The 27,469-nt window shown below is 41.3% G+C and overlaps 2 protein-coding genes across 2 annotated transcripts; one reads left to right on the top strand and one right to left on the bottom strand.

Annotated features, from left to right (window-relative positions):
• Positions 1-2,613: 2,613 nt before the first annotated feature.
• On the top strand, positions 2,614-8,927 carry txndc12 (thioredoxin domain containing 12 (endoplasmic reticulum)). Its single transcript, XM_080778843.1, has 7 exons — positions 2,614-2,758; positions 4,599-4,659; positions 5,809-5,861; positions 6,395-6,468; positions 6,843-6,912; positions 7,353-7,436; positions 7,687-8,927. The coding sequence occupies exons 1-7, from the start codon at positions 2,659-2,661 to the stop codon at positions 7,764-7,766; spliced, it is 522 nt and encodes a 173-aa protein (XP_080634969.1). The 5' UTR covers positions 2,614-2,658; the 3' UTR covers positions 7,767-8,927.
• A 69-nt stretch (positions 8,928-8,996) lies between these two features.
• On the bottom strand, positions 8,997-27,391 carry gipc2 (GIPC PDZ domain containing family, member 2). Its single transcript, XM_080779216.1, has 6 exons — positions 26,903-27,391; positions 14,622-14,807; positions 13,173-13,353; positions 11,566-11,678; positions 11,283-11,364; positions 8,997-10,842 (listed from the first exon to the last, which is right to left on the bottom strand). Exons 1-6 carry the CDS (start codon positions 27,218-27,220, stop codon positions 10,691-10,693), a joined length of 1,032 nt encoding a protein of 343 aa, XP_080635342.1. The 5' UTR covers positions 27,221-27,391; the 3' UTR covers positions 8,997-10,690.
• Between the last annotated feature and the right edge of the window lie 78 nt (positions 27,392-27,469).

Here is a 27,469-nt window from a genome sequence, read left to right as displayed (position 1 = left end):
GACGTGTGGAGCGTACGAAGGCCACAAGGGGGCGACAAAAACTTGCGCACACAATTCAATTCGATTTTGATTGATTGATTGAAATATTTATTTGCAGAATTACAGTACATTTCAAGCACAACTTAATACAAAAACTGTTAACTGTGAGTGAACGACACCATAACATAAAGCATTACACTTGTTTACAAGATCGAGTCCACCGTTTTCAATTCATCATAATATTTAGAGACGTACAAATATACACTTAAGCAAAAACAGGAAATCATCATAAAGAAGGTAAAAAGGGGGAAAACATACAGTGAGGGGGAAAAGGGGGTGGGGGGGGATTCAGATTTTACAGGGGCCAGTTTCGAATTTCAGCCGTCGGTAGGTGCCCTTTGAGAGCGGTTTTGAAGGAGTCAAGGGATTCACTTGTCTTAATGACAGATGGTAGGGCGTTCCACATTTCTGTGGCATAGGTGCGAAATAAATGTAGTTTGTGCCGAATCTGGGTTGCAGATGGTTTGTTGAACTCCCTCTGGTGTTGTGGGTGTGGACTTTATTGACATTAAGGAAGTATTTAGGTACATGGGTAGTGGTGTATGTATCGAATATTGTGGACCAGACCCATTGCAAGATGCTGTACTCTGTCGTCAACCCTAAGCCATTCCAGCCTGTCAAAGTGGGGAGGGGTGAGGTGGGTTCGGGGGGTGAGGCCGAGTAGTACCCTGACCCAATTATGGTTATGTTCAATTCATCAAAACATTTAGAGACGTACAAATAGACACTTCTAGTTAAAGAACAGAACAGGAATTCATCATAAAGGAAGCAAAAAGGGAAAAGAAACATTTACAGTGAGTGGAACATGGGTACATGGGTATCTTGGTGGTGTATCGAATCTTGTGGACCAGACCCATTGCAAGATGCTGTACTCTGTCGTCGACCCTAAGCCATCCCAGCCTGTCAAAGTGGGCAGGGGTGAGGTGGGTTCGGGGGGTGAGACTGAGGCCAAGTAGGAGCCTGACCAGTTTGATATACTAGGAACAATAAAGTTTGATATACTAGGAACAATAAAGTCCCTAGCATGCTTCCTTGTGTAATGCCACAGCTCACTGGGAGGGGGGGGGGGGGGGGGGGGGGGATCAAAGGGCTTAATTGGCATGAGTAGGCAAAACGCCTATATCTAAACAAAAAGTGCAACAATACAATTAAAACAAAATGTATGGTGTACAATTTAGCCCTGCTCCAGTGCGTCATGGCTACCTACAATTCTCCAATAAATCAATTTCTATTTACAGAGATCCGTTTACGCACACACACACACACACACACACACACACACACACACACACACACACACACACGCACACACACACACACACACACACACGCACACGCACACACGCACACACACACACACACACACACACACACACACACACACACACACACACACACACACACACACACACACACAAACTACAAAATACTTTTATTGTGAAAATTCGAGTCTCGAGCGCCTCGCCATCATCGTTCATTGGTTGACGAGAAGAAGATAGCTTCCAGGTTCCATGGTCTGGCGGGACTGGACGCAGCTGTGATTGGCTAGTTGGTTGTCAAGGCAGACAACTGTTAACGCGAGGAATGTGCACCTGCAGCGTTAGTTTCGTTGTTAAATATTTGATTCATTGATTGATTGATTGATTGATTGATTGATTGATTGATTGATTGATTGATTAATTGATTGAAAACAAAACTCAATACAAAACTGTTAACAGTGGAGTACACCACTTGCCAGAATGTGAACCATGAAGGCATGTTGAGTACACCAACGTTTTATGAAATGTTGAGTATAGGTCCCCCTCCCCAGCATATAGAAACTGCTGGATGCTAACTTGCAATTGGCATAATACCGGTATGTGACCATACCATTAACAACCTATAGAAGGGCCTGGACTGTGGCAAAAAAAATCTAAATTTCATCATGCTTTTGCTTTATGTAGCATGTGACGTGTCAAACTAGGGGATTTTCACATAATAAAAGGATAAAAGGATAGAGACCGATCCGGAGTATGATGAAATTGTGAATTTTTTGCCTTCTATAGGTTGTTAATGGTATGGTCACATATTATGAAATGGCTCAACATGTATGCAAGTTAGCATCTGGCAGTTTCTACCTATAGGCTACTCAACATTTCGAACATAAAAGTTTTAAAACCTTGGTGTAGACAACATGTCCCGGGTCCGGGGCTCTATAGGCTGTAACTATAAAGTATTACACTTGTTTACAATAGGGCCCACCATGTTCAATTCATCATAACAATTAGAGACGTACAAATTCTTCTATATAGCTAAAATCAGGAAATCATCATAGAGGAGGTAGAATTTTGGGGGGGAAACATGGGGGAAAAGGGGTGGGTGGGGGTTTCAGGTTAGCTTTAATTATAATGGCTAAGTGTGCCTTATCTTTGTTTTTCAACGAATTATTTGATAATTAAAGTTACAAGTTAAAGTTAATAAATCCAAATAGTATTTATTTGATTCATTCGTTCATTTTATTTATTGGCAACCTACTACCCAATCACAGCGCTACTCCTTCCCACCCATGGGATATGGAGTCTTCTTCCTCGTCGCTCTGCAGCAGCAGACAGCAGCTAGCATCAAGCTACCATTGTAAAAATGCAGTCCTCTAGGCTCAACATTGTCTTGTTGTCTTCTGTCCATGTCTTATTTTCTCTGTCCTTTTTTAACAAGGTTGTAGCTGCAAACCAAAGTAGAGGTAAGTGATATTTAAAGTGCACATTCTTATCTTAATATTGAGTGTTATATTGGGTCACCTGTGCGAGTCTCAGAATAATACCGGGGTAGCAATGATGACCATTTTGGGAAGATAATTCTCCTCTTTAATACTTTAATTCGCATCATTAAGCTCTGAGAGGGTACCAGATGTTTGGTTACATTACATCTGTACCCTTCCAGACTCAATCCAGAGTTACAAATGAATACTGAGGATTTTATTGTGTAATAAGTAATTCATTGACATCCTGGATCACAGAGCCTACATCCTGAACAGCCCATTCTCAAACCTTTGAATTTCAGGGACGACGATGTTAATTGGATTTGTGACCCCAATCTTTTTATTGTTGGATTAGAAATGATTTGGGATGATCTAGTCTGTCATTTGGTCCAGAATTCCTTTAATGTCTGTCTATGTACTGTACTGTAGCTAGAGAGATACTTACAGTGGAAATCTGATTAAAGTACAGAACCTGTTCTTGTAGGTTATTTTTAATTGAACTTTTACATGTAAATAATGTTGAAGATTAACTTACCAATAATAATTTGCCTGGGGACCCCCTGGACCAGCCCTATGGACTCCTGGGGGGCCCGGGATTGTAGGACTTCACAATGATGAATAAAATGCTAGACCCTTTTTAGTTTAGTAAAAGTAGCAGATCTACAAGCCCAAAACGCATCGTTTCGTGCCATGTTTCGAGCTTGTGGATCTGCTACCTTTGATGCATTTGTGTGACACAATGTAGTATGATCAAGTAGGGGATTTAATTGATGAAAAAAGACAAAAGTTAGAATATGGAGATAGCAACCATTTGCAAACTAAATAAAGTCACACTTATGTAATTGTGAAACGAAAAAGAGAAATATTCGATTAATTGGGCAGCCGTAAACTGAATTAAGAAATTATTGCAGGTGAGTTGAGTACAAAGTCATCATTTCTGTTGTTTGCCTCCTATCGAGTTACTTCCCATTCAGAGCTCTGCCCCAGGAAGGGCCTTAATTTGCAAAGCAACATTGTACATAAAAAGACACACCCTTAACCCAGAAATCTAAAACCAATACAAGCATGAAACCTACTCACCCAGCCCAGTTCATTTGTGGCCCGCTCTGTATTTCCATTTCCCCTGACACAAGAAAGGCATGTTCCTTAGGGCCATGGTGCTGTGGAGAGAGTACAAAAAGAGTGAAATTATGTAACATTGCCCTGTATTATGGCATACAATGGATTTGCTCTGGTCCATAGCCTTACTGCTCTTGCTGCCGTTGCATTAAGGCTATGGAACTGATTGGCTTCCTGCCTCACATGAAATGCAGGCCAGCCTCTCCTCTGTATCTATAAAATAATGTTTTACCTACTCACCAATACAAAGACGGGTTGTGTAATTAGAAAGCCTACTTTCCTTAGTGGACGCACCCCACCACGCGTATAAATGCACTTTTTGACCAGGAAGGGATTTTGTTTTCACCGGAAAAAATAATAATTTTAGTTACTCCACTGTGCCCATATTGCCAAGAGAAAACCCTCATAGAGAAGATTTTTCCTTCTGTGAAAGAAAATCCCTTTCTGGCCAAAAAGTGTATTTATACGTGTGCTGGGAGGCTCAAAGTGCGTCCAGTAAGGAAAGTAGGCTTTCTAATTACACAACCCGTCTTTGTATTGGTGAGTATGTAAAACGTTATTTTTAGAGGAGGCTGGTCTGCATTTATGCGAGCCCCGGAAGTCGACAGTAACATAGCTCTAAATGCGATGGCATTAGAGCTATGGACCAGAGCTAACAATGGATTAGATTCTAATGTAGAGTATTGATTCGTCCTCTCTGCAGGTTTTGGAGACAACATCAACTGGAGGACCTTGGACGATGGGAAGAAAGAAGCAGAGGCCAGGTGAGTAGGACCGATTGTGTTTTACGATAGGATAGCCCCCTTTGTCCACGGCATAACCGTCTTTAAATAAATACTTTTCGATTCATTTCCTGGGCCACTCGTCGTTCTGAAAGGGGGAGGGACTGCGACGCTCTATTTGATGAACTTTTTAGCACCACACTACACTATGTCACAGCAGGCCAGGGCTCCAAGGATGGTCAGTCTGTCCAGTACTTCGATCAATGAATCAGTCAAATGTTATTGTCACAACACGGATACAAGGTAAAAGTAACGTGACATTCTTATTTATGCATGCTTTCACTGTTACAGACAGTTTAAGAGTACATTTAAAAGAGTATAAAAAGCATGGGGAAAGAAACATTAAATGCATGAAAATGGGCAGCACACATTAGTACCACAAGATCTATCAAAATAGAATGCATAGTTGCCCCATTAGTGTCAATGCACGCATGTAAACATTGGTTGGTTCAAATGTCTTTAGTCCGAGTGTAAGGAGCATCACAGACTACAGGTGGTGCTAGTAGGGCTTTTAATTAACTCAATAATAATGGTACATATTGTAATATCTGGAGGATTCTAGCCTGCAAAAGTCTTTCATTAATACCTGCTTAATTATAACTTAACAGCAGGGGTCATCTTTTCCCCAATGTTGATTTTTCAATGACTGTCCTCTTGTGTATCTACAAACTTTCTCCAATCAGTTCTACTCCCCCTTTTGTTTTATCACAATCGCTCATCATAGTATTAACATGGTATTAACAGGATATAATAGTTGAAATTAATATCATCGAAGCTGTTCCTTTTCAGATTGAACAGATCTTTAGGCGCAAAGCTTGTATACGGTATCTGCTACTTTGTATGCTTTTGTGACGCTGTAGGATCTATTTTGGTAGAATATTGAGATAGGAGGTCTCTGCCCGACAGCAACGATATAAATAAGGTTTATTTCCCATGGTTAATGCAGGTTGTTTCATGGAAAGAGAGCAGGTGTTTCTGTGCACACGGCATTACATTATGTACTCCTGTATGTCCAAATGGCCAGGGCTATATGTTGTGCCAACACAGTGCGGATATTAGATTGTATGTTGGCTCTGTGCTAGTATTGACTTTGTTTGTGTGACAACCTGTTCGTGTGTTTACTTTCGACAGTGGTCTGCCAATGATGGTGATCATCCACAAGACCTGGTGTGGAGCCTGCAAAGGTGAAATGTTCCATTATTAATATTGACATAACCAGAAAGAGATTAAGGTGGGCCATAAACTGGGCCATAAACTGAGTCATTATTTGTCAACCCTCTTAATACCACAAGAGGAATATTAGCCATGCTCAAATTCTACAAGATGGCCATAAATTCCAAAAGTCGCTTTCATTAGTAATAGGGTAGCGATAACAAAACATCGTTTTTATCATGGATTTGGTAGACGCCGTGAATATTACCATTAACTACTTAAAGGGACAGTTTATATATATATATATTATTATTTTTTCCCCCCCCTCTTGGCTTAGGTATGTGATCAAAAATATCTATGAATTCAAGTCTCCATGGAGCGAGTAATGGATAGGACATTTATTTTGGGGGTGAACTATCTCAGTCACAGTTTGACTCAACTGTGTCTCAAAAATTGTGAAAATAGATCTGAACCATCTGATCTACAAGATAAAAAATATCTTGTAGATCAAATACAATATGCTTAATGTAATAATAACATGCTTAATTATGTGCACTTCTCGCAGCACTGAAGCCAAAATTTGCTGAGTCCAAAGACATCTCTGAACTTGCCCACAACTTTGTCATGGTCAACCTGGAAGTAAGAACATTTGGCTGCAGCAAAGGTCTCGTTCAGATATAACGGGACCTGATTATTTTTGTTTTATTGTCATCCATACATATATACTGTGTGTATGTATATATATATAGCGGCGCTGTTGATTTATTTGCATGTTACACAAATTGACTGCATTCCTTTTTGGGTGTCGTTTAGTTTGTTCAGTCTTGTACTTGTACCTTTTCATTTGGTTTAGTTTGAGAATGGAATAATCTTTGTTCTTTTCATCTTCACTGCACACATGAGTATTGTCTCTCTCTTCCTTCTTTGTTTTCATCGTTTTATCGCTCTGCGTGTAAACAAACTGTGTGGTTGGATGTGGAATTCAGAGCGTCATTAGTGTCTTATTTCGACAGGACGAGGAGGAACCCAAGGATGAGACGTTCAGCCCAGATGGCGGATACATTCCTAGGATTCTTTTCCTTGGTAAGGAGGCGCTCCTATCACTCTTCCTTGTAAACATTGTTTGGGAACAAGTGAGAGACTGTGCAGCTGCCCCGTCTGCCAGCTTATTTGCAGCGTTTCTTTTTTAGACATTTCTTTTAGCCATCCAAATCAAACCAGAGTCCCCCAGAGGTCTATGGTAGGCCCTCTCCTTTTTTGCTTCTTCCCCAAAAATAGCCGATCTGCAAACTCACGTGTCTCATTGCAACATGCTGTGATCTTGTAGATAAGCCATTGTTTTGGCCCAAAATAGGGACTCTGGTCTATGGTTAATAGCCTTTTTATTTCTCCATCATCAGCGTTGGGATCATGTCAGAATGTCATGTTTTGCAAGTTTGACTAAGTAATAAAACATGACACTAGATATGTGACGCCATTTAGAATAGTTCATTATCTCTTAAGTCTTAACTTCTTCCTTGTAGATCCCAGTGGCAAAGTCCATCCTGACATAACCAACAAGAATGGGAACCCCAACTACAAGTACTTTTACAGCAGTGCCGATCAAGGTAACAAATACAACTATAGTCTTGCCATGTTGTGTGCTACTATATCTGCCAAGTTAGAAATGTTACGCAAAAATAATGTCTAGAACTCACTATTCAATATCATTGGATAGCAAGTGCATCTACAAGATGCCCAAGTTCACAATTTAATCTACGAGTTGTATAGATCTAAAATTCAAATTCTAAGATGGGGACACCATGTTGAAAGTGGCTTTACCTGGAATGTGAACTTCCTTTGTTTCCTCCACCTCAGTTGTATCCGGTATGAAAGAAGCTCAGGAGAAGCTGACGGGCGATGCGTTTAGGCAGCCTCACGTCGGGGATGAACTTTAGGAGGCAGAGAGACGGGGCAGGAGTCTACAAGGTCTATGTTTCACACTATCCTAGCCTGGTCCAAAGTCAGCCATTTCACCCCTTCCTTCAAAACCTCTCACTTTTGTTTTTGCCTTTCATTTCACTTCAATAATGCTTCTAGATGAGTTGGAAGGTCATGTGCTTTCAAGTTGAGTCCATTTTGCTGTCCCAAGGCAAACCCAACTCAAACTCAACACTTTGAGCCGTTGCAGCTTAAAGCGGTCATGTGTAACTTTGGTTTGTAGACCTACCTGGCCATTATGGCGGTCCAAGTCTGTTGACTCTGCTCCGTGAGCGACAAAATGGAAGTTTTGATTCGTTCACGTTTTCCGCATGTGAACAAAATGCAAACGAAGCCGATTCTGCCTATATTAAACAGAACCTATAAGTGATATGGCTGTGTTCATGTCATATTACCCTTGATGAAACAAAAATCAACAGGTCACTAATATCAGTATGAGGCGAGCACTGAGGTATGTTTGACCATACATAAATGAGCTACAATATTTGGACTTGTATCATTGCCAGGTAGTGAAGCTATACAAACCAAATATACCGATTCCATCTACTCTTTTATGAATTTCACAATACTAAGAGCTCTTAACAATTTCAGTTTGTGTCCGCTTTCTCTTAACTACTGTCCAATGAGATGTACTGTACTTGAATATAATGCCATATTATATACCTACTGTTTGTAGAGGTTGTAAAACTGCTCAAGTTATCCCAGCTTACTGCAGTATTTCAACCCACGCCTGCTTCTTCAGGTACTTCAATCATATTGTTAGAATACTATCTTTGACTAAAAAAATGTGCTTCCAAATCCTCTACAGTACTGAAATTATAATAATGCTGAGACTGGTCACATCTGTCAAGGGGGAATTGTAATTTTGTATTAACTTTACTAGAATGGTGTAGGTGGGGGAGAATCCTGTACTTAAAAAAAAAAGGTTTGTGAATCATGTTTTCTTTCTTTCTCCCTGCTGCTTGTGAAGTGATAAACCGGTGGTTCTTTTTAATGGCCTTGTTAAACTTTCTGTAAAGATGCGATCAAGAAACCGCTGGAGTGTCTCTTGTCACATGCTGTATTTTATACAAGTACACAGCCAAGTATGCAAATAAAATTTGTTGTATTGAGTGGTTTGTGGTTTCCATTGCAGTCTCTGTATTTTCTTTTCATGGTAAACAGTGTTGTGAATAATACAGACTATTATGTACTTTTTTATTCTCCAACATAACATCAGTGATCCCTGGATTGTCAAACAATATACAATTGTACCTTGAGTTGAGCAATAACCTGAAACATTACTTAGTGTTGTCACTATTTAAATTCCTTCTGATGGATGGTGCGCACAAGGCATTGGATAACAAGTATCCATATACAGAACACCTTTTGACAGGAGAGAAGCTGGTGGAATTGGAGCTAAAGTTAAGGACTGTAAAAATATCTTTCCAGCATATCAAATCTATTGTGGAAAAAATAAATTAAGACAATAAGCATCTATAATTCTGTTCCAAAGTGACATACAAAAGTGACACACACAGGCTCTGTTCAGACTGCAGACATATCCAATTTGGTTCCCTCCCTTCAAACGGCCACGGAACGTGGCTCAAATGTGATTAGTACTGTTCAGACTTGATACAGTAAAAGCAATCTGATTCAAATCTCGATAGCCCAAAATGGGATTCTGCCAGTCTGAAGTTCTGAACATAGCCTAAAAGGATGGAATGTTAGTTGAAGTTCTGGCAACACCTCTGCCAAAAACATTCAAAACAAAATGCCAAGTTATCACAACAGACTAATGCAGTGAGGTTCTCAAAGCAGGGGTCCAGGGACCCTCAGGGTTCCATAGTGTACACATGGAACCACATGGACCATGGAGGTCCTTGAAATGAAAAGGTTTGAGAACCACTGAACTACTCCACAGCCTCGTCTATATGCAGTATGCTTCCAGCAGCTACTGCCAGCTGGATTGAAGGCAAGGGCACGAAGAGGGAATTCATTAAAAATCACATTCAGTTCAAAACAGGTTAAACTGGCATCAATAAAATATCAAGTTTGTCCCCCTCAGAATGAGAGCATTTACAGATATATTCATCTACAAAACTAGTCCATAACCATGTAAAATGTAAGTAAAAGTGTCCTTTAAGTCCATATGGGCTGGGCTTCCATGGAAGCATGACACAAAATCATCACCAATAAAAAGACAACTGTACTGCCTGATTTGTACTTGGCTGCACATTGTGTTGAACTCCAAAAATAGCCAATCTAAAATCTTGTAAATTGGCTATTTTGGGCGTGTGACACCAGCTTGCAAACAAAGTATGAATCAGGCTTTAAGGCTGACCCACGAGAAATATTGGTATGTTCACTATAATTATACACTAATTACAGGATGCTGCTGCTCAAAAATCTCAGTAGCATTTGCACATAATATAAAAACGTGTGATACATACATACGTCGCGTGTATATAACTGTATATTCAAATTTACCAGACAGAAAGATAAGATAAAGAAGCGTGATTAAAAAAGCGTGAATGATCTTGCATACGTACCATTTGTAACCAGTGTGTAAAGTAATGTGCTTTGGGCAAGATGACAGCAGCATGCGTGTATACAGTGAACGGCCTACTAGGTTTTTAACCATCCAAGACCAGTTCCGGAGATGGAACTGCAATCCAAATTTCACAAATATCACAGGTTTGCCTTACACAGGCTTGCCTTACACAGCCTAGATCCCCCTTTCGCCACAGTCACTGCATTAAGCGGTAAGATCCAGGTAGTGCAGCACTACCCCCGTGAACACGCTTCGCACTCCTTGTTCTGCTGGTTGAAATTTGTCCAGTTGGCTAAAAAAAGCCCAGCACATGCTGGGAATGATGCAGTATAAAGGGGTGCTTCAACCTTAAAATCGTCCCTGCTTGGCATCTCCTATGGCCCCCCAAACGTCGAACACAAACTCGTCCGGAAAGGCAAAATCTCCGAGGGCTTCGTCCAGGGCCATGGCGAATTCATCTGGGTTGTTCTTGTCTTTGCCGACTTCAACCATAGTTGCAGCTGGAACATGGAAGTGGTTCACAGTGAGAATAACAAAATAAATACATTTTGGAAGATAATGTAAACATAATATTGACAAATCTATGTTGACAAAAATGACATAAGTAGTGAATGATCGGAAATGTTAGCTATCTTATGAACAAAAAATAGTAACACTGCCTGACGCTCATAAGCCTCCCTTAACCGTGGGTGGAGTTTAGCTCTTGTTTGAGGAGACGCCGGTTCGAATCCCAGGTGTTTAAGAGTTGCAATTACCTCTCCCCGTCACGTAAGGACATAAATATTATGGATTGTAGCATTAAACCACAATATTGCATAGGGTGATGTTACCCTGCTGTAAATGTCTCTGATGTAATTACTCCCTAAGGCCCTGCTGTGGTGTGTTGTTCTTAGTCAACCAACTGAAGGAAAAAAAAAGAGGCCAAGACAAATCTACCGACCAAGTTCAGTGTCTCTGATTCCCATGTAGCTCTCCAAGAGATCGTCCACTTTCCTCACTGCTTTCTCCTCAAATTCTGTAGGCTAGAAAACAAAACACAGACCAATATGTTATGTCAAGCATGGGCAGCCTGCTGATCATCATTCCTACCAGATGTCATGAATATCCCTTTATTTGTGTTGCAAATTGTCTATCACTGCATGTATATCTTTAAGGATGGATCTATCAAAGTCATAATGCAGCTATGGAAAGCATTGCTGGACCAATTAAGGGAAGTCACTTACCACGTCCTCCACAGTAGCAGGACCCTTGGAACGCAGTCTCAGGGTCCCTCTCCCTGTGCCAATCTTGTTCTCACTGGCAGGTTTAGATCCCTTTGACCTGGGCTCCAGCATTTCTGATCATTCAAAAAGGACTAAATATGAATGACTGCTGTGCTGTCACAGGGTACGTACAGTATGTACATGTTGGCCATTTTCATTGTCCACAAGATACTGAGGAGATACTTTTATGTTGTGATGGGTTATTTGTTATGTGACATTTTCCATTCCTGACAATTATGTTATATTTTGAAACTGCAATTCGTGGAAGCCGTTGTAGGCTATGGAAAATCATTTCTCCATTACACCTCATAGAAAGAAATGTCAGACATCGATTTTGTTATTGTTCTCTAAAATGTCTATTACTCAGGTTGATTTAAAACTGTGATTGTGTCACGTGTCCCTAAAAACATTTTTTTTAACATAACATTCCAGAGATCACCTTATCAAAAATAACATGATGAGGCATAATGAATCATGTTATTCATGACAATACACTCCTCAACTTCTGTTGCTTAATTCTTAGATTTTGTTTGTTGCATATCGTCTCTGTCGGGTGGAAAACCTCATAAACCTCGGAGGTCCGTAGCCCAGTTGGACCCCCTGTCTGGGCGGACGGACGACGGGGATGGCGGTGAAAAGTTGACTCGTCCGTTCACTGACTGATTCATAAACGGCTTCGAGTCAGTGTTACTTCCATGTTGCGTAGCACTGTTGGTATCTTTACCGTTCATCATATTATGCTCTGCTGGCAGCAGCAGCTGTAGGCTATTTTGTCACGATCGCGTTAATGAAACCAAACGCTACACGCGGTGCCGGTACAGGATTATTATTTCATGTAAAAATGAAAAGATGATGAAGATGATGTTATCCAGGTAAAGTAGTGGCATTGGCACACAGCGCAGCAGCAGCGCAGCACAGCGGCCCGAGAACACAATAAAAAATATATCATTATTATTCTCCTCCTCCTCCTCCTCCTCCAACAACTCGATAACGTTCTCATTTTAGTTTGTTACTTATTTTCTGAGCCATGCAAATAAACAACAACTGACCGGAGACGGAGAGGTTCATGTCTCCCACGCGTAAAGCTTAACCAGAAACAGGACAGTCATTGCGTCAGCACGGATGTAGCCTCGGAAAAGTTTTATTTCCAGCACGGAGGTGAGGGGGATATCGTTTGGGGGTAACGTTTGCGCGCTTCTATCTGTTACTTCTCTGACACAGCGCAGTTCAAACTTCAAATTGAGGGACACCGCGTGCTGAGAGCCACATACACAGCTGCATTTGGTTTTTAATTAAGGGCGCGTTCTGAATGCAATGCAAACCAATAGGCGAGTGCACTCCGGTGCATATGCAAAGGGAAAGAATGACTTCTGTCCATGACAATAATCAATGCTACAGTTTGAATTCTGTACACACGCAAACATAGAGCAAAAAATATGATATGGGACAAACTTCTTTTTTTCAACTTTCGACTTCTCCTAATCTGAATCGACTTGTGTTAATGAAATCGATAAATCGACTTTTTAGTGAATGCCCTACTGCACAGTGCACACCCCATGTTGACTCACCGAACGCCTTCATGGGCTCCACCAGTTTGAGGGTGAAGGACTTGTCCTTGGGCAGCTCCTTCAGCATGCGGGCCACCTCGTAGTGACGCGTCCCCACAATGTTCCTGCCGTTGATGCACTCGAGGTGGTCACCCACGCAGATCACCTTCACCCCATCCACCACACTGCCCTCCTTGATGCGCTGGAGAGAGGGAGAGAGAGGGGGAGAGAGAGGGAGAGAGAGAGAGGGGGAGAGAGGGGGAGAGAGAGGGAGAGAGAGGGAGAGAGAGAGGGAGAGAGAGGGAGAGAGAGAGAGGGAGAGAGAGAGGGAGAGAGAGGGGGAGAGAGAGGGAGAGAGAGAGGGAGAGGGAGGGAGAGAGAGGGGGGAAGCGCAAGTGGGAAATTAATCAATTGTGACGTTGATCCCCTTCCCCCATTTGCTCTCTTACTAGGACATGATACGTATGTGTAGGCAGAAGAATATCATTCAGTGGTTCTCAAACATTTCCCTCCCATCTCCCATTTTCCATTTCCCTTGGAGGAGGACCCCCGAATTGTACTAGAAGAAAGAGTTTAAGGTCCCCGCTGGCCATGATTCACAATGGCCATTGATTCTACCGCACCTGAGTACACTCCACTTAACTGTTTAGTAGACATACCAACACCGTACCCAAGCCCTAACCCTAACCTCACAGGAAGCCACCGTGATGTTTAACAATTGCAGCACGGGTGTTCCTGACATTGTCTTAAGTAAGTTAAGTTATAATTATGAACATTTAGGGTCCTCCTATGTCCAGTTTTTAGTGTGTGTGCCAACCTAAATGCCATTGACAATGAATGGACAATTTTGAGTGTTCGTATAAACACAAACATTGTGTAACACAAACATTGAAGACAAAAGTGAGGACACAACTTGTGTTGGGCAGGAATGAGATGATGTATGATGATAAGAGCGCCCCTCACTTCACACGGGTGTGATTTTTGTCCTAGCTGCTGCCATAGAGTAATAAAAGGATAGAGACCGAACCGGAGGGTTAGCCCCGCCCCCCGCTATTCATTTCGATGGAAGTTGCTCAGTGGCGTTTTGAAGCACCCGGAAGACTGCCGGAAGTACAATTATAACTCAATGGCTCGAGTGAGCGGAAGTTAAGCCCAGACCTCAAATTTGAGGTACTGGGGTGACGCACGTTACACACATGACGTCATGAACGTCCGTCCACCTCCATGAACGTGCTGCAGTTCCACTTTTCGCCAGTAGGTAGTGGCAGCTACAACGGTGGATAGCCTTACTGGTTGTCTAAGTGGTCCCGAGTGCACACCTGGAACCATAGTGTGAATCCGACTTTGGTTGGTGCCTTGCATGGTTTCCTCCGCAACGAAGCACGTTGTGAGCTTGTAGATGTGCTATTCTCGTTGAATAGCAAGGAGAATAGCATAATAGTGACACTATAGGGTTGGCGTGGTGGTTACCTTGATGAAGGCGTAGCCCGCTCCGTTGTCAGTGATGGTCAGGCCCAGCGCGTCCTCGGACTTGAACACCTCCACCTCCTTCCTGATCCCTTTGACGTGGGCGAAGATGAAGTCCTCCAGACCGATCTGCCCGCCCAGCAGCTTCTCCATGTCGATCTTGTGGGTGTTGAGAGTGGCGAACAGGATCTGCACACACACACACACACACACACACACGAAGGAACATGCATTAAGCATACTGTACGCACTACACACACACACACACACACACACACACACACTACGCCAATCTAGTGCAGTGTATAATAGGTGCTGCCTTTGTCTAGGCATTAGATGAGTCAATCAATCAATACCTACCTGTATTCAAAACCACTGTCAATCAAAGCTTGAAAACCAAGCTAGAAAAACAATAACAGTGTTTTATTTAATATAGGAGATGAGATCTCTCTATCAGCATGCAAATATAAATCATCAAGATAAGGAAAGGAGGGCCTCTCCTTTCCAAAATATGTCACTATAGTACTGTGCATGTACATGTTTTATAATACTGTACATGTATGTTTTTATAGCACATGTGAAATGTTTTAAAATACATGTATGTGTTTTAAAGTGCATGTGTTTTAGTCCATGTTCTAGACATTGATGTATTGACTCTGCACCTTATTGTTCAATCAACTATCGGTATATTTCCTTAATAGACGCAGAATTAAAAGGTTTTTGGATTATATTAATCAAAACTTTCCAGCTGGGGACACACAGGACGGTGAAACACATGAAGTCATGTGGTGTGGTGTATGTATTTTATTATATTGTTTCATGAAGTCATGTGGTGTCGTGTATGTATATTTTTATATTGTTTCATGAAGTCATGTGGTGTCGTGTATGTATATTACTGTTGATAAACGTGTATGTATATTACTGTTGAAGTCATGTGGTGTCGTGTATGTATATTACTGTTGATAAACGTGTATGTATATTACTGTTGAAGTCATGTGGTGTCGTGTATGTATATTACTGTTGATAAACGTGTATGTATATTACTGTTGAAGTCATGTGGTGTCGTGTATGTATAATACTGTTGATAAAATTCAGTCACTCAAAACAATTGAATAATAATAATATAGGTAGACACCGGTTTCTAACTCCTACAAAGGAAATCTACAGTGATATTGCAATAGGGCGCCGCATCACAAATGGAAATATGCGGTTGCGACATGTTGGCAGAGCTGACATGGTGATAGACGGTGGTAAATGTGATCACTGGGAACAGGATATCTATCGTCTCTGTAGTGGAGGAAACCTCATATGACCAAAACTGTTACTTTTCAGGATAAAAAAAAGAAGAAAAAAATCAGTGGCAGTGGTTCTCAACCAGTTGTCTTGAAATGAAAACCAGATGGACGAGTGAGGGTCCATTTGGTTTCATTTTACACTCTCAAGAGTAAAATTATTGTTAAGCATCTGCATAACTGCATTACTTCATTTAAAAGAACATTTTGAGAATGTAAAACAATTACTTTTGATAAACATTTGCCTGTTATCTCTCCTATCAATACAGCACGGTATGCTATGTTATCCAATGATTAAAACTATTCTTTAGTTTTGGGTCTGCAAGGCTAAATCACATCAAATGGTGGTCCATGGCTCAAATGCCGAAGAAATAATGGGCCTTGATATGACAAAGGTTGAAAACCACTGAAGTAGGGCATTCATTTACAAAAAATACAAAATGTTAGAATATGGAGATAAGAGGTTTCTGCCCGACAGCAACAATATACTTGTTGCCTGATTGATTTCTAAGCCTTTATTGCAGTGGTGGAAACTTTTTACTGAAGTACATTTTGAATTCAACACTTTGACTTCTAACGGGGTGTTTCTACATTGATACTTTTACTTAAGTAAAAAATGGGAGAACTTTTTCCACCACTGCTTTATTGCCAGTGAAAGCCAGCAGGAGGAGCCTGGTGAACACTGAATTATCTCCTTTAATCACTTTAATTAAAATATAGCAGATCTACAAGCTCAGAGTCACAACACAGCACTGTATCGCAACACATTGTGGATCTGCTATTCTTTGAAATAATTTCCCTAGATATTGCCATGCCCTAATGAGCAAATACGGTTGAAAGTTGTTAATCAACACTAGTATTTGTATGCTAATCATGATACAGTACAATAAAAAAAAACCACTGTGTAACTTAACTAACCACTATCTATCTATAATTAGATACATTTTATTTCCCCCAATTTAAGACCATAAAACATAGTGTAGTGTATGGCAGCTGTCTTTGTCGACTCTAGGCACTAGATGCGATCAGCAACTCTTGAGGAATCCTACTATCTAGAACTGTTAATCACATTTTAAAAAAATGATAAAAGGTGTTTTATTTACAAGAGAAGATCATGCAAATAGAAACCAAGAAAACATATTTCATTTATATTTGTTTTATTTTCTATTTCGATTTACAATTTCATTCATTTACAATTTGATTTAATTCAGTGTAAAAGGGAACGAAATGGTCCCCTTATGGGTCCATTGGGTTTCATTTTAGTCTCTCAAAAGTTACATATTTGCATTATTTATTATTATTATTTATTTTGATAAATGTTTGCCTATCGTCTCATAGTGCCACATCAATACAGCATGGAATTGTGGACAAAATCTTATCCAACAATTACAAACGTCAGGTATGACATACCTGACAAAGACCCACAAGGGTTGAAACGTTGTACCCGTTTGTTAATAAAGAGCATGGGAGTTTAAGATCGGTGTGTGGACTTCATTCCTTCTAAACTGTACATACAGTATGTTTGTTCAGCACCTGCAGAATTGTTTGGATGTGCGTGCTTCCCTTTTGTATTCTTTTTTTTGCGGCTTTCGCCTTTATTTTATATTTTTTATAGAGAGATGGGGGAGTGACATGCAGTAAAGCCCGTCGGGATCGGGAGTCGAGCCCGCGGCACACTGCCAGACTTGGACTACCGGCCAAGGTGCCTGGACCGCTGAGCCACGGCCCAGGCCCCCCTTTTGCATTCTATGCATGAAATGTGCTTTCACTTCCAAACGCCCTACCACCTAGGGCTTTGTGAATAAACACCTATCCGTGATTTACCATGTGTAGAAATAAAAAAGGAGGATTTATCCGTACGGGTTCATCAAGAGGATAGACTTTTGCATTCCGCCAAGCGAGCAGCATACTGTATAATAATAAGGCAGCCAAAACCCGGCAGTATTTGGCCCCCTTTTGTGTACTAACAGGCAAGCACACACACACACACACACACACACATACACACACACACACACACACACACACACACACACACACACACACACACACCAGCTGACAGACACAAGCAGCGTTGCCTTTGGTTACCAGAGTATAAAAGAACGGGATTACAGAAAAGGGGGGGGGGGGCAGAGAAAGGGAAAAGGGAGGATAAGAGGGGGACTGTAATTGAACGGTCACTCTCTACGGCTAGGCCCACTGTGCTCGCCATGCCAGAGTCCCCTTGAACGCCTCCCCTCCCCTCTGGAGGGGCATTACCCATGAGACCGCCTGCTCCCCTCACCCCATTACGGCTTCTGCATGCATTTACACTCCACCACCACCATAAAGCCTAGGATGCATTGATGCCGTTAAGCCCGATTTATACTTAGAGTCTAAGTATAAATCTAAGTCTAAGAGGCTTCACATGTCATTTGCTGTAAGGTGGATGGGTGCTTAATAAAGGCAGCGGTGACACTGACGAGTGGGGCATTTTGAACGTACACACAATCTGCTGGCCTTTGCAGTCATTTACATGTTCAATAATGTAGAACTCTTGTATTTTTACTAGTCATATGCGTAACGACATATTGGAAGAAAATACACTTGGAAAGAGCAAGATGGAAAACAGAATTGAGTAAAGTTGTCACTGTATTCCTTCCTTCCTCCCCCACACCCGCACCAACCAACATGTAATCTGATTACCTACACTGCACCAAAAAAAGGCTTGTCGTCCTTGTACTTGGGGGAAGTTTAGGCTAGAGAGATGAAGACATTAATTGACTACCTTGAAACCTGGCCCGTAATGAGATAGTGTTTATCACACAAAGCTTGGGGAACCAGTTCCTTGGGTAAACCCACTCGACTGTTCATTTTACCGCCTTTTCAACAGGTCTTCTGATGATGACAGGAACAAAAGAGAAGTCAAAGGATCAACCACTTTCTTTCAACCTGGCGTCCCTAGTACTCCCTACTTTGGGCATTTCATTATAGGTGAACATTTTCTAAATGTTCTACAACACATTTGTGATGGGTTGTGACTTGTAGATAGGCTGTTTTTGAAAGTATATAAGTGGTTTATTGTGGCTCACTGTTACAGAGTCATGGATTTACGTCTAACAATGAAATGCTATATTTGTCCATTGTTTACCTACAGTATTCTCTGCTTAGTGTTGTTATCACCAAAAGGACTCGCTGACCTCAACCATGCCAGACTCCGCATCAAGAAGTGGAAGTAGCGGTGCATTTAATTATTTATTAAAAGACATGTATTGAATAACTCTCTAAACAGCTCTCTTAACCACCACCATGCACGGCTCATTTCTTGACAAGGAATGACACTGATCAGCACTTTCATTTGTAATCATTCACCAGACTGCGGATGTCACACACATACAATTCTTTAACAACAGCACGAGAATCTTGGTTACAACCAGTGATGGGAAAGTATCAATACTGCAGTGTAGAAAAATACTTTGAGTAAAAGTACACATATATTGGTGTAAAAATTAAAGTACCAAAAGTAGAAAGTACTCACTATGCAGAATGTCTAATTTTAAAGTTTTCAAATGTTTAAGATATTTTGAAAATATCAGATCTACACTCTCACAATTCATCATGGCGCATTGTGAGCTATAGATCTGATATTTTCAAATGGCCCGGCCGCCGTAATGTATATAGGGCTGAAGTGGTTAGCTTTTGTAATATTAATCTAAATTTACAAAGTAACTAAGAAGAAGAAGTCCAGAGGCACAAACACACCCATTCCACGCAGGTGATGACAACTATCCGAGTAGAGTAGAACGAGAACCCTACTCTTCTTTCTCTATCAACAGTAGCTGTTTTGTCAAGCTCCCATTCCTGCTTTGCGATATCATCACCACACAGTCAGCCCTCTCTCTGGAGCGGGACGGCCAATGAGAACTCTTCCCCGCCAGTGACCTCAGAAGGCTGCTGTGGCGTAGCAACCCTTCCGTCTGATCTGCTGGTAAACAACCACTTAGTCGCTATCAGTCCCGTTTTTATTCCAATCATGGCTTAAGCCACACCTGAGGTCTGTCTCTCAGCTGCGGAGCGGTGTGCCCATTATAAAACCTGTGACTGGGAATGTACTGTACCGCTCGGTTTCAGAACACTGACGAAGTATAAAAGCCAAATTGTGCACTCATCTAATATTTATTTATCTATTCTACTTGTTTGCCATGTGTAATTAGGCGATTATTGGCAGCAGTCGCTATTTTTCCTTTCACATAACATTGCATAACAACTTCTGAATTACTTTCTAGCTAGATAATAATAATGCCGTAACACGCGCGCGCGCGCGCACACACACACACACACACACACACACACACACACACACACACACACACATCACACACACACACACACACACACACACACACACACACACACACACACACACACACACACACACACACACACACACACACACACACACACACACACACACACACACACACTTGAGTTGAACATTGGTTTGCATTGAATAGCATACAATGTCCCCTTTTCTTTACTATGATAAAAAGTGTTTTATTGGAAATAAAGGATAATTATTATTGTTTCTTGAGAAAGAGCTTAAATCAGCACAACCTTTTAGCTCTCCCCAGTCTCCACGTGCTACCCTCAGTTTGTTTTTCAATAACAAATCATGTAATCTCAACTATTCCTTTGAAGGTTGTAATCTATACTTAATATCTGCAATAGCCTATATTTTCCAGTAATCCCTGGTTTTGTGCAGACATACAGTAGGCTATGGGCCCTGGAAGAAACACAAATAGCAGCACTTTAAAACTTCAAACATGGCTGGTTGTAATTCCTTTCTGTTTGACTTTCAGAACCTTTGCAAGTGAAACACTGCAGCCTATGCACTGATAGTGGCACTCTTGTCACTTTTTGTATCTTAGCATAAAATGTCTCTTATCACACGTCCTTTTTGGCGGTTACTTTTCTTCCACTATTGTATCAATGAAAACACTGTACAAATATGTTACACATTGCTATGCTAACTTTCTAAGGATGGTAGGATATATGATTCCATAGTTTTATAGTGATACAAAAATAAATAAATAAAATAAACACTTTAGATAATTGTTTTGTGGCCAATTTAAATGTACAAATTGTGGCTCAGCAGTTCCACTTCCTTCTAAGAGAAAGGTGTGTGCCAGTGACTCATGTTCTCTGGGGCCTCAGGTCTAGCAGTGACAGAAAGCTGCCACTGTTTTAAGACAGATTCAAAGTAGTACAATACTATGTTACAATACTATACACCTTATAATAAAGCATGTATACAATACGGTATATTCTTTTGCATTGATTGTAATGTGTTTGCTATTGCTCTGTCTGTGTGACCTGAAAAGAAAATATGAATTTACTGTGTGTGCATTTACACATAAGTAATTGTGAGCCATGTGCCTGCTTTGATATCAGGTTGATAGGTATATTATTGTTATCAATGGCTTTATTTTCTCTCATTGTGAATACCTGCAGGGTGGTTGTTGACCAGAGTCTGACTCGATCCTTGTTTGTTTTTCAGTAAAATAGTAGATTCACAAAAAAGTCCTGTGATCCAATAGCCTACAAATATCTGTAAAAGTGATTCTAGTATGTTGTATTGCCATTTGAAGTTTCAATCGTAATTTCACGAAATAATATTGTGAATCTCAGTTATTGTGGCAAGTATAATCACAACATGGAAATCATATGGTCCCATGTCTCGTAAGCACTATCTGCACAGCATAGCATGTTGTTCCCTTTAAGACGCCCATGGCATTGGGCTCAGGTGATTGTAGAAGCCAGGGATAATGCAAACACTAGACAGTCTCCATCAAATGAGACGGTAATACCTCAGCTAATCCTCCTGCTTAATTAAGAAATGTTTGGGTGTGCGCTTAAATCTGAACGGGCGCTAACTAACCCATTCTTTGCACCACTGCCTAAAACCAGCCTGTGGAATTTGCGAAGGAAAAAACTCTTAACATGCAGTTCTGTCACAGCCTAGGGAGGGGATGACAGCTTGGCTATTCAAAATCTAAACAAATGACTTGTGGCCAGTGATTATGGAGCAGGGAGAACAGGTGGACATGTTGGCTGCCACACCTCAAACTACGACTGCAGGGACAATAAGCAGACTTTGACCTGTGTAGTGTGCACTGTAAAGGCTTCATACTGTTCACGCAATGACGTAAGACTTAATTATGAAACAAAGTTCTAAATAAAGGCCCAGCAACAGATAATTACAGCGAATTCACATGCATGCACTGTAATGTAATCTAATTTTGACAGGAGGTAACAGGAGTTCAAGTGGCAGCTTGGGAATCATAAAGTTCCCAGTTTGAGCACTGGCTCCCTTCAACACTGGGTTAGTGTTGAAGGGTCATCGAGCAAGACACTGAACCCCAATGAGCAGGTTCGTACTGTCGATGTGTGTAATGCACATTGTATGTACAGCACTTTGGATAAAAAGGCACCATTTACCATTAATAGAAAGAAGACATCAGCGTCACCGGTCATTACATAATGGGTAATGAATGCAGGTAAACTCAGAGTTACTAAGCTATTCCTTCCCTTTACAACTTTAGTTATGGCTTTTCGTAGCTCACTTGAGTGATTTTGGAGATCATGTTACACATTATCTTCCAGTTTTCATTAGAAGTTGAAGGCCAGTTCTGTTCCAGCAAGGTGTTGTACAGTAATGTTGCCATGTTGATGCATCAGCCAAAGTCCAACATCTACCGCCAAACCCAACAGTCAATACAATAAATATGGCTCACGCGCATGATTTGGGAATGGTTGGCACACAACGCCCCCCCAAGGTGCTGCTAGAGTCTCAATTGGCTGGCTGTTTCCATAGTGTATAATAACGTGCATCTTTAAAACTGCTTTATAAATAAGAGTTTATAAATAGATGGATAGAGATGGCCGTCCTTTTTTACTCAAATTTACTCAAAGTTAATTCCGTTCAGTTCAGTTCACGCTTCTCCCTCTCTCTCTCCCTCTCCCCCTCTCTCCATATCTCTATCTCGCTTCAAAAAAATAACGAGCAAGATATAAAGTAGTTGTCAACCTGTACATTGATATGAAGGAACAGGCCAGCTCATTTCTGATTTAAGATAAGGTGGAGGCTAATCATTGGCCATACCCATGTGATGTACTGATGACACAACTACTTTATATCTCGCTTGTTTGTTTTTTTTAAGTGCGCAAGAGAGAGAGAGAGAGAGAGAGAGAGAGAGAGAGAGAGAGAGAGAGAGAGAGAGAGAAAAGGGGGGGTGCAGGCCTAAATTCGAGTAAAAAAGAATAATGCCGGCCATCTCTATCCATCTATTTGTAAACTCTTATTTATAAAGCAGCAGCCTCTGGGGCATGGTGTGCCAACCATTCCATATTTGCCCTTTCCAATGACCTGGAACGCATCTGTGTCACCTTAGCCTTTAACCACTTTAACCATTATTTTATACTTTAGCTGTTGAAAAATAGAAGATCTACAAGCGCATAGCCACGCTACGAGCTTGTAGATCTGGTATTTAATCATGAAAACGTATGCAAATCTTTTAATATATATCCTTTCACAGCTTAAGTTTTTACTCAAATCGTTGCTTCTGGGGTCCCTGGAACAAAATAGTTTGAGATGGGGGGCTTGGCGGCACATACATATAATTTTTGGGGTCCTTGACATGAAAACGTTTGAAAACCACTGATATAGATTTTTTCTCGATTTAAGAAGACATCTGTAGAATGTCTCAATGGGATAATATCTCAGCACTGCTGTGTGCTGCTTCTGGATGTGACCCAGGTTGACGTGGGCTCTTCCACAGTGCTGTGCTGTGGGGGTGTTTGTGGATGGAGGGGGCTCCCTGGGGACTGCAGCTGGAGGAGGAGGTGTTATCAGGGCAGCTCCGGACGTGAGGGACTTCCTCTGGAGGACCATGTTGAATTCTACCCCCTCCATCACATCACACTGTATCTCTGACTGTCTCTCTGTTTGTCTCTCACTCCATGAATATGTAATAATAATAATAATACACAAACTCAGAGAGCCTGAACGAATTTGGGTCACTCCGTGTGTGGGTACCCCAATGGGTAGACCACTGATTATCGGAAATTGTTGTGACACCTTGTGAGCTTGTTTTAAATATGTTTAGAACGCTTAAAAAGTTTGGAAGTGGTTAAAATGCTGATACTGTTCATTTTTAGAACTGAACTACTCATTATCATTGTCGATAATATTCTGATGTCATACAAAAAATGCCTAATAAAAACAGTATTAAAAAAAGAATGCTGATACTGATTCATTGATTGATTCATTAAAACTTTGAAAACAGTGCTATTTAACAAGCTATAGTTATCACAAAAGGAAAGGCTCTACAGTATGTTTACATGGATGGAGGTAATGTAGGCAAATCAGCTTGCTGCCAGAAGCCCAGTGGTATGTACAGTATGTCACTTAACATACAGCTCAGAACAAAGGTAGAACGTTTCTAAATAGTTTGGTGAAGAAGAACAACAACAAACAAGATGTCCTGTAACGCTTCAATTACACAATGTGCTAATCCACAATACACTGTTGAAAGAACAACAAGCCTAGACAGAGAGAGTGATTATGATCATTGCTAGACGTGTTGTGATGGAACAGCTAGTTCCACAGATAAATAATTATGGCTGGTGGGGTTTTGTTCAAAAAACATCAGTGCAGTTTGAGCGTCTGATCAGGATCATTTGCATCATTTCTCCAGTTCAAAAAGACTTTGATTGTTTCTATAGCTTCACCGAACCAGCCCTTCACTACACAGGACAGCAGCTATGCGAGTAGTTATTCCGATACCGATACCAGTATCAGAAAAGTTGCTGATACTTCCTAAAATGCTGGCATCGCTATCGGTGAGTATGACTATGCCAGTGGTTCAGGGGTAGAGCGGCCAGTTGGGAACCGGAAGGTTCCCCCAGAGTTAGTGTCGAGATGTCCTGACGCTGAACCCTGCTCCAGATGAGCATGTTGGTGTCTTGCATGGTTTCCTCCACCATCGCTGTATGAATGGGTGAATGTAATGCACAATCTAACGCCGCTAAAAATCCAAAAAACACGCTGTGTGCAGGGACCTTTACTGTACTAGTTAAACAATTTGACATGATTCTTATACTAACTTGTAGCTGCACTTTAACAATAATTAATGGGATTTGTATTTATTTTATTCCTAGATCAGTGGATCTCAAACCTTTTATTCTCAAGGACCCCCAACTCTCAGAGTTACAGACCTGCAAGGGTCCATTTGAAAGCCTGAGAGTTCCTGGACTCCACTTTGAGAACCACTGTCCTAGATCATTTTTTAATGTTTTATTACATACACAGTACACTGTTATCTGTTATTACGCAAGTTATGGGTAGGAAAAAATCGCATCGTACATCTTGAGGTCCTACTGTATAAGGCATGGCCCACATGTGACTGACGGACAATCCCGGTAGCCTACGAATATATACACATGCACCAATGCCAAATTCCCACACATTTACTGCACTTGGGCAAATACAAATGGCCCTGATTCCCAGATTTCCCATCACCACAGTGGAACTGGAATCCATTGTTTGGTTGTGTGGGGGAAGGTGAGCATCAACGTGTCCCTCTGTGCTCTGAGTGCTCTGGGTGATAGCAGGCCGTCTGGCCGGCCTATCTGGTCCCCATGCTCAGAGGCATAGCACCATTCACCACCACACACTGGTGGAAAGTAAGGAAGAACCACATTTTTTAGGTTCTTTGTAAATTGAGGCTACTAGAGTAGGCCTAATTCCAAATATTGTACTTTTACTCTAGGCCTACTACTATTATTTGAAAACTTTAGTTAATAGTTGCCTTAGTTACTATATAGATTATTATAGGCTACCTATTTGGTAGGCTATTAAGTACATTAACCACTTTAGCCCTATTTTATACATAGGCTATTTGAAAATAGCTGATCTACAAGCTCACAACGCTGCTATTTTCAAACATTTTAGTAGGCTTTAAGTAGGTACTTTAAGTAACCTATATTTTGATGCCAATACTTTTGTATTTTCACTCAAGTAATAATTAACAGTATTTTTATATTGTGGTATTGCTACTTTTACTTGAAGTAAAATATTTGAGTACTTCTTCCACCACTACCATTCTTCACTGATTGTTTTGAAAAGTAGGCCTACAAAAAGCAAGTCAGGACTGGAGAGGGGGAGGGCTCCGGGCCAGTGAACTTGCACTTGGTTACCGTATTAAAGTTCGTTATGCTCCGTGAACACACATGCATGATGCATGCAGCATTTGATGCGTATAGTTCTAGGCATTAGCCAGGACAGATCTATTCTAGTATTTTAGTTCAGATTACAGATAGGTTTAACTGAACAACAGGTGTACTCCTGTTGTTCATGCAGTTGCCTACTCCCTTGAAAAGTCCGACTTATATAAATCCTGGATCTATCTGATCAGTGATCATGATTCATGAAATGTCACAATCCATTCTATTTCCTGCACATAATAGCCTACCGGTATTTGGTTTGCTGATGAGATGAGCTTTTTAAATTTAATTATTTAAACCACTTTCAAAAGGATCCCTTATTTTAGGCAAGTCATGGGCGAAAGTGTAATCATTTTGTTGTTTTTGTTTTTCCATTTTCAGTGTAAACAGCAGATCTCGTAGACAAAGTGTGTAGTAGTAGCCTATAGGGCTTAAGTGGTTAACTATTCAAAAAACTCAGGAATGCGTCAATGTGTGTACAGTGTGTTGGGTTTGTAAGGCTAGTATTTATTATGATCTTTTATGTGCTTTATGGGGCGCGCCTTTATGCAAACACCTGCTGGTAGTATTCTCCAGTGTTCATATTTTCATATTAATAATAAACACCAAAAATAACCATTATCATCACACTCCCCGACCAAACCCCAGCTAGCTGTCGAAACTGCACTTATTTTAGTTCCAACTCCCCCCCCCCCCCCCCCCCTCCTCGATCGTATTAGAATAACTCACCTCGGGCGGACTGATACTGAAAGCGTCTGCTATCTTGGAGTACAGTTCCTTGACGTTGGTGAAGCCCTCGATCCTTCCCGTGGGGCTGCCATGGGCCAGCTGCGTGTGGAACACCAGCTTGGGCCGCAGGTTGGCAGGTGGAGGCGGCAGTCCGCCGGCACTGGCGGCGCCATTCATACCGAGGGCCGACTTGACGGAGGAGCCCGAGGACGAGGCACCGCCACCTGGGTGTCCACCACTGAGCACATCGTTCTCCACCAGATGGGACGAGCTCTCCTTGCTCGCCTTGTTTTTCTTTTTCCACGGTCCCAGAGGCATTGTGGTGGCGTACACAGCAGTCTTTCTTTTAGGGATTAAAACAACATTGAAGTGGCCGTGTTTTTCTTTTACCTGTCTTGTCTTCCCTCCCTGCCTTCCGCTTTACCTGCTCTGTGGTTGACTGGTCTTTATTACCTAGATTTGACTTTGTTCTTCGACAGTGTGCGTGACTCAACCCTCCTCTCTCTCTCCCCCTCTCGCTCTCTTGCTTACAAATTAATGTCGTAAATATTCAACAGGTAGGTGGCG

This window comes from Protomyctophum bolini (assembly GCF_963924005.1).
Source record: "Protomyctophum bolini genome assembly, chromosome: 12".
Taxonomy (NCBI): domain Eukaryota; kingdom Metazoa; phylum Chordata; class Actinopteri; order Myctophiformes; family Myctophidae; genus Protomyctophum; species Protomyctophum bolini.
This window is presented reverse-complemented; position numbering and strand designations above follow the sequence as displayed.

What these genes read in the sequence shown, in the direction of transcription:
- txndc12 (XM_080778843.1), top strand. Translation starts at nt 2,659, where the DNA reads ATGCAGTCCTCTAGGCTCAACATTGTCTTGTTGTCTTCTGTCCATGTC. An exon ending in TTGTCATGGTCAACCTGGAA is followed by an intron (nt 6,469 to 6,842) that starts GTAAGAACATTT and finishes TTATTTCGACAG; the next exon opens with GACGAGGAGGAACCCAAGGA. An exon ending in TTACAGCAGTGCCGATCAAG is followed by an intron (nt 7,437 to 7,686) that starts GTAACAAATACA and finishes CCTCCACCTCAG; the next exon opens with TTGTATCCGGTATGAAAGAA.
- gipc2 (XM_080779216.1), bottom strand. Translation starts at nt 27,220, where the DNA reads ATGCCTCTGGGACCGTGGAAAAAGAAAAACAAGGCGAGCAAGGAGAGC. An exon ending in GGAGCCCATGAAGGCGTTCG is followed by an intron (nt 11,679 to 13,172) that starts GTGAGTCAACAT and finishes TTGAATGATCAG; the next exon opens with AAATGCTGGAGCCCAGGTCA. An exon ending in CTGCTACTGTGGAGGACGTG is followed by an intron (nt 11,365 to 11,565) that starts GTAAGTGACTTC and finishes TTTGTTTTCTAG; the next exon opens with CCTACAGAATTTGAGGAGAA.